General features: G+C 39.6%; 1 protein-coding gene across 1 annotated transcript in view; it reads left to right on the forward strand.

The window, feature by feature from the left end:
- The first annotated feature begins 6,124 nt into the window (after positions 1–6,124).
- LOC116399171 (galanin receptor type 1) overlaps positions 6,125–8,171 on the forward strand; it is a 13,772-nt gene continuing 11,725 nt past the window's right edge. Inside the window, exons 1-2 of the mRNA XM_031876127.1 lie at positions 6,125–7,110; positions 7,202–7,267. Of these exons, the coding sequence (XP_031731987.1) occupies positions 6,448–7,110; positions 7,202–7,267 (729 nt within the window). The 5' untranslated portion in view covers positions 6,125–6,447. The remainder of the gene's footprint in view (positions 7,111–7,201; positions 7,268–8,171) is intronic.

Raw genomic sequence — 8,171 nt, forward strand, 5'->3', positions numbered from 1 at the left:
TCCAGGTGTCTTGCTCTCATCTGTGTGTCCTGAATGCAATTAGCCCGATTGAAAGTCCTCATGCATACAGCAGCACGATGGATTGCCTCTCGTCCTTCACTAAAAGGTTAATTTAGATGAGGTTTGAAGATCTTTTAACTATATAAAGCCTATACACTGTGCCGTCTCCTGCTGTTTTCTGGTTTGTTTATATGACCGGAACCACAAATGGGTCTGTAGATGTCAGGAAGTAAAGGCCTTACTGGGTGATGGTAATCGGCAACAGCAGATCCAACTTGTGTTAACTCTCTTGACCAAAGAAAGACATCTAATATTCAAGAACTTGCAACTTAAATTTAGCAATTTATATATAATTAGCATCTAGATGAGTAAGCAACTCTTGCTCTTCATTAAGCAAAAATTGCTTCAAATGTCTTGATTAACTTAACCCCATCACCTTCATGAATAAGTCAGTGTTATCTAACAGTTACTGTTAACACCATAGCTGGGTCAGAATAATCTGGGTAAGATTGTACAAAACATGGCCTATGACGAATTGAGGCCCAAGGAAAAAAGGTTTTATTACAAGCAATAATCAGGTCCTACATAAGTTCTTAGTAACGACCATAGTTTAAAACTAGTTATTTACTTATTGGGCTTGCTCCATTAAAACTTACAAAATGTCAGGTTGCATCTGTAGCACTGTCCAACCAAAAGCAACCACTGCAACATTGCAACCAGTTAGAAAACTTCAAAAGATCATCGCCAATCTCTTAATACACGTCTTTTGTAATATTTATATATGCATACATTTCCATGTATGCATATAAATGTATGTGCACCTTATCTCTACACATTTGTCTAATGACCTCCAAGGAACCTGTTAGATATTAAGCGTCGCCTGGTTTCACCTTTTTAGGTTTAATCATGTAGAGGGGGAAAAAAGCTGAGATAACATCTCACACACACAGAGCAAAGCCTCCACTGCTGCCAGCCATAACAATAACAACAAATCATTCACACAAAGACTCTCATCTCACACAAGATTTCACTGGTGAGGCCGATAGCTATACGGCTGTATGGTTTGGATATAACGGATGCGTGGTGCTGACGCCCAGAAGAGCATCAAATCACACCCTAAGATATAACCATTTAGCTCGTCTGGGGAAAACTAAATAGAAGGATTTAGTTTACAATCCTGTCGAAAGGCCGATACAAAAACAATCCAAGGCTACCATCACACTCACACTCATTAATGCAAGATTAGCCTGAAGTTGTGGTCTGAACGCTTTCTCTGTTGTCTCTAGCCATCATGCTGACACATGGAAGTAATACGACTTTATTACTCTGAGTTTTCTAGGCCACAACTCTCACAAGCCTCAATAATTGACGACAGCCTTTTTATTTTTGACTTTATTTAACAAAGCAGTACACTAATGCTTCAAATTGACCTGCTTTTTCAGTTCGCCATAATGTGCAATAAAGCATGATCGAATCAGTCGTGCGATACAATCATTTAATAATGAATATAATATAATAATTTTCAATGTGCAGCAAAACAAGCAGCACACAACTAAATTTACAGCACAAGTCTGTGTGGAACTGACAGTATGGGCATCTCTCCCCCAATGTCCTCATCCCCAGATGTTGAAGCTGTATTGCCGTTTGAAACCACAGAGTGCGTGATTTTGATCTCATTGGCTGGTGTTTTCATTGTTTCTACTGATGACCCACCAAACACACAGAGAGGGCATTAGTGCAACAGCAAACATTCATTCAGAACCTGAACACTTAAATACACATTAAGCTAACAAAAGATTCCCGTCACAGCTAGGTCATAAAAAAACAAGTCTGGAATGCATGTTGACATAAAATAGCCCCATCTAGTGGAAGAAATGTCCTTAAAATAAAATAAAATGCTGGCAGCTGGTGTGTGTTAATATGCTCTTGGTTTGTTTTGTCTCATTTTTAAACTCTTAATAATTAAACACAGCTGTGGTTATGATTTGGTTGTATACAATATTTGAAATATGGTACCATTTTATAGGGGCATGAGGAGTCCTATACTAAACAGTTGTATGTCTTTTGTGGCTCTGGAGGGAGCTTTCTAAAGTCTTAGAAAACAGAAAGCCTAAAATGCAAACTGGGGCATGGGGTTTGAAGGACATGGGTATTTACCAGAACGCTGGGATTGAGTTGCATTGTGGGAAATGTAGGATTGTTGGTGCTTGACGCATACTTTTAGGGTTAGGGTTTGATTTAAAGATGTCTTGACTTCACCTGCATAGATTTTGAGCATCCTTTGTTTAATGAGTCTCTTCCTCACAACTTTGTGGAAGTCCAAAATAAAATCACTGGACAACCTCTTTAAAGGGATAGTTTGATGTTTTGGGACTGTAAAAAAAAAACAGCAAATTTTCATTGTCACACATTTTTGGTTTTGTACGGATTGAAAAAAATGAAATATGCAATTTTAATTAGTGAGCTTTAGATGTGCCGGTAGGCAAATATTGTTAGCGTTAGACTGAGCCAGGCTTGCTGTTTAATTGTACCTCCAGTCTTTCTGTAAAGCTAAGCCAACCGACTGCTGCCTAAAACGTTCTAATTTACATACTATGCAAGTAAAATCAATATTCTCCTCTAACTCTCTGCAGTAAGTGTTCCCTTAAAGTGAAAGTTAATTGGGGTTGTATACCCACAAATAGCAATGAATCACATCACAGAGAGAAGGAAATAAATAATAGAAGAAGATAGAAGTAGAGACTCAACAAATCCTATTTTTTTTACTGTAGAACCAAAGTATTTGTTTCCATCAGAAGCATAGCAATTACAAAGACAATAAAAGTCAATGTTCTGTCCTATTACTGTAGAATAACCTTTTATCTATTTGTTTTGCGTTGGTTGTTATTGTGCGTCTGACCTTTGAATAACAATTATACTGATCATTTAGAGGTTACATTCAATCTAATCATGTACAAATGGATGGATGACTGTTGCGATGTGTGTGCTCTCCACTCTGACTTTCCTCTTGTCAGTACTGCGAGCATCAAGCTGCGCCGGTGGGATCTGAAAGTCTGGCTATGAGCACGAAACCGCAAAATTATTCCGTCGTGACCCGTCCTCACTTCCACATTTCTGCTCCTTTTGCGATGGTATAGCAGTTTGTTTTAGAGTATAACGAAATAATTTGCAATACATAGCCCTGCAAAGGAATTATCTGAGACATTGAAAACCAAATAATTTTACATTTTTATGTTATTGATTAGTTCGACACAACAGTATAGCCAATTTATAAAAAAAAATATTTTGGATTTTCTATTCTAAACCCTTTCTCTCCAGCAGGCCTTTCCTGGGCAAAGTCCTCTAGCACACATGGAGTGTTGTGTTTTATATTGCTGTACATTTACATCTACATTTCAGGAAGAAAAAGAGAGAAAGAAAAAGCAGCACCTACAGAAAATCAACATTCACTGATAAAAACGTACATTATTAAAACCATAATGTATCCAACGACGATGTGAATACAGTGTGAGAGGGGTCTCTCGTAGTGATGAACCTACACAGAATTACCACCTGAATCTGCAGCTCCCCTCGGCTTACAGAGCTTTATTTTCAGCCGGTGGTTTAGCCGCCCACAATTTTACTGTTTTGATTTCCTGTCACCGCTCTCATGACCTTTTGTTGCACGGACTTTGGGCAGTCAGCTTTCTCTGTGAAAGCAACAACTCGTGTGGGATGTACTTCTCTGTGTAACTGTGTATCGTCACGCTGTCTAATTTGTTCAGTGCTGTTCTACCACTGCAAGGATGTTTTAATTGTGACCTGCAAAGGGACTGAGGATTAAAATTAGCTTTAGGTTTGACATCATCCATGGTCCCTATACATAAAAAATGAATAAATAAGAATGATTAGCATTGTTTCAAGCTGCAGCAGGTGGCGCTAAAAAAAACAGTGTTTACTGCTCAGTACCAAAAGGTTAAAGTGACCAGGCAGTGAACTTATGGAGTTCTCAGGGGTTGGTGGGGACAAAAAACAGAGCTAAAAGAGAGAAAATATTGGACTCACATTCACCAGATGGCCAGAAAGAAACACAACACCAAAAGAATGATAATGTCTCTCCATAACTGCTGGATTTATAAATAGCCAACCGTAACAAGTTCACCATATTGACATAAAGGTGAGAATATCAATATTGTATTCACAACTTCTTTGTGCAAACCGATCAGTTATTGCAGGTTGAAGAATAAAGGTGTCACAATAACATCCTGTTTTAAATCATTACTTGCCAATCAAACACCACAGCAATGGGCCCCAAGATGGAGCCAGAGTTAAAACAATTTAAATCTGATACGGTGCTCCTTCAATGTCTTTGAGCTTTTTAGCAGGTCATGGTTTTTTAATGGAAGGGCCAAGTCACACAATGTTGCTGTTTATTAGGCATGTTCAGCATTAATAATAATAATAATAATAATAATTCATATTTTAAATTAGCTCCCTCTTTACCAGCTGTAACATTAAAATAATGCACACATTAATGTATAATTTATAATCCAGTTATATAATATATACATTATTCTGAAATGGTCTATAATAATGAGTATACTTGACTTTTGGCACTTTTTGTACATTTTGTACTTTTTTGAGTAAGATTTTAAATGCAGGACTTTTACCTTAAACAAAGTATTTTTAATATTGTTTTACCTAAGTAAACATTTTGAGTACTTCTTCCACCACTGACAGCAGGCACATCAATTTATATACTTTGCATTTTGATAATCGATGAATCATTTCAAATATTTTTCAAGCAAAATGTCAGAAAGGATCTGCTCACAGCTTCTCAGCTGTGAGGATTTGCTTTGTTTAAAGTGTATCTTTGGATTTTGGGCTGTAGGTTGGACAGAATACTTCATCAAGCCGTCAACTTGAAATCTGAAAAACTGTGATGGTCATTTTTCACTTTCTTCTAACAGTTTCAGGTTGACCACGGGTGGCAGTGTGGATTATTGTGGCAGGTAATTGGTATATAGGGCACAGGTGCAACAGACAGCTAATGATGCATGGGTGACGGGGAGATCACACGTTTTTTACCGCAAGCAAGACACACCAGAGGGAGACCAGGAAGATAAGTTCTATCATATCATATATCATTATCTGTTAACTCTAATTAAATGGGAACCTAACCCAAAAGTGAAAGAGTCTGGAATCTATTTGTTGAAGCGAGTAAATAGGATCTTCTCCCGCATCCAACCGAGTGGCTAGTTGCTGGAATCAGTCACTATAGGTTTAATTAAAAAAGAGGAATGGCAGGTTACTCAATAGTAAAACATGTATTTAACACCAGCACTTCAGATTGATCCCATCAGATAACTGCACATGGCCAGCATGAATTGCTCTTTGTGATTCTGGAGATACATATTATTGCTACAGTAGTTTAAATGTGTTATCAGTGGACCATGGAATAGAGGGTTGTCCATCACAGTTTACAATAAACCGATAGTTTGCACAACAGATATGTCATCAAAAACTGGAACATATTTCAAAAAAATTGGACCTCGAAATGACACTTTGGTTGTCTGGGGATTCTGCTTACCTTGAGGGAGTTCAACATGGTCAAAAAGATGACACATTCTGTTCATTTCAGAATCCCCAAAGATCTTATTTCATATTTGGTGTCTAACTTGACCATCTAGCAGTTGGGGAAAGCACATCACAATCTGCTTAAATACAATACACTTTAACTAAATGCACACATGTAATTATAGTCATTTAATTGTATTATTTTTTAGAAAGCATATTTCTCCTTCATGATAAAATAGAATGAACCTCAAATAAGGCAATCATACTGTCAAACGGGATAGTTGTGTGCTACATAGCAATTTTAGCAATCCAGTCGAATAATCACAGTAACATTGTCAACCGAAGGATAATGTGTCAGAACTAATCCAGTCTGATTTAGAAAATGGCATTGGCCTTTGCCCTCCAAATTGTACATCAGTGGTTTCAGAAACTAAAAGATTCCTTTTTTTTCCCATCAGCATTTCTCGGGAGGTGGTAGGCTATGCTGGGTGCTGACGCAAATGACACAGTCCAGCCACTTCTATAATTTGGGGGGAGAAAGAGTCCTCCAGCAAAGAAATATGCTCCAGAGTGGATAAGCGCGGTCGGTGCGCAGAAGGCATCAGGTGCACACCAGGACGAGCTCCAAGACGCGCAGCGGCAACACCGATGCATGGCGTACAGAGAGAGGATCGTTTACATATATTACGAATGTGAGGTGAAAGAATAATTTGGGGGATTTAGCGAAACCTTGAGATAAAAGAAACAAGAAAGCTCATGGAGACGCACCGGACCACAAACCCTTGCTCTTAAAACTGTCATGAAGCAGCAGCAGCAGCGGGGCGAAGACCTCTCATAGGTAATTTTTTTGCAGCGTTTTAAGTTCATCTAAAGAGGGGGAAAAAATAAATCATGAACTTCTCGGAGTCTGTGTGGCTCTTGGAGGAGCCGTGGAACCTCAGCAGAGCGCAGGAGGAGGACCAGCAACTTTTATTCGGGATCGGCACGGATAATTTTATCACGCTGCTGGTTTTCGGGCTCATCTTTTCGCTCGGGGTGCTGGGCAACTCCATGGTGATCACTGTGCTGGCCCGGAGCAAACCGGGGAAACCACGGAGCACCACCAACATATTCATCCTCAACCTGAGCATAGCAGACCTGTCTTACCTGCTCTTCTGCATCCCTTTCCAGTCCACCGTCTACATGTTGCCGACGTGGGTCTTGGGCGCCTTCATTTGCAAATTCATCCACTACTTCTTCACCGTGTCCATGCTGGTGAGCATCTTCACCCTGTCGGCCATGTCCGTGGACCGATACATCGCCATTGTGCACTCCAGAAAATCCTCCTCTATAAGGGTGGCGAGGCATGCCCTGATCGGGGTGGTGGTGATTTGGATACTCTCCCTGGCCATGGCTGCGCCAGTCATGTATTACCAGAACATTTTTCACAGCGGACAGAATCACACGTTCTGCTGGGAAGTGTGGCCCCCAAACCAGAAGAAAGTCTATGTGGTTTGCACGTTTGTGTTTGGTTATGTGCTGCCTCTGCTGCTGATTTCCTTCTGTTACGCAAAGGTAAGGAGAGCTTTTCGCACGGGCCATGGCATGACTGTGAACATTTTTGAGCAATCCAACACATATCTTACCTCTATTTCCTTGCTTACAGGTTTTAAATCACTTGCACAAAAAACTGAGAAATATGTCCAAAAAGTCAGAGGCATCAAAGAAAAAGGTACGTATTGAGCTGTCCTTTGGAGGGGTGAGAGTTTGGCCATATGTTGGCAAACTTGTCCGACTGTAATCAGGAAAAAAAAAAACACACTAAATACACACTGGATAAGATAGATAAAAAAAATGGGATGATTTGTTACCTGTTGACTTACTACGAATATGTTGGATTTAAAATAATAAACAAAATACAATAAAATAAAATATGACTCTGAAATGTCAAAATTTTAAGTTCATCTGGAAAAAAATTCTAGTCAAAAAAACATTTTTACAAATAAGTCACCACATGAACACTTGAATTCAGAATTAAACAATGAGCTGCCATGATGATAACGTTTCCAATGAGGATGAATGATGAAAAGCACACATATGGCACACTCGAGCAAAGTGGGTCTAAAGGGCGATGTGCAATCAAACCACCCTCTAGCCTTCATTATACCCGCTGGATTCACGGCCATCTAGCTTCAGAGCCAGTTATCTGCTCTTGCCCGCTTGATTGTCTGTCTGTCTGTCTGTCTGTTGTCTTTCATAGCCAGTCAGTTCAGCAGCACCGTCTGATAACGGCCTTGTGCTATGGAACCACGGAGTGCCGACTGCTGGCCTGCTGCTGGGAGGGGAGGAATTGATGAGAATGTGAATGTACTTTGATTAGCATCACCCCAACATACATGCTTTATTGACTGAGGCTTAAAACAGGAATTTCACATACTCATCCCACTGTACAGAATACTGATGGAGAATACACAGGGGACATGTTACACTGACAGCTTTGTGACAAACAGTCAGCAAACAGTGCATTAAAGAATACATCATTTAACCTGGCAGGATAGCAAGTGTAAAACTACAACTAATGTCAGAACGGACTGTTTACACACACACACACACACACACACACACACACACACACA

The sequence above is a fragment of the Anarrhichthys ocellatus genome, unplaced genomic scaffold (assembly GCF_004355925.1).
Source record: "Anarrhichthys ocellatus isolate YVR2014 unplaced genomic scaffold, GSC_Weel_1.0 scaffold103, whole genome shotgun sequence".
In the NCBI taxonomy this organism is placed as follows: domain Eukaryota; kingdom Metazoa; phylum Chordata; class Actinopteri; order Perciformes; family Anarhichadidae; genus Anarrhichthys; species Anarrhichthys ocellatus.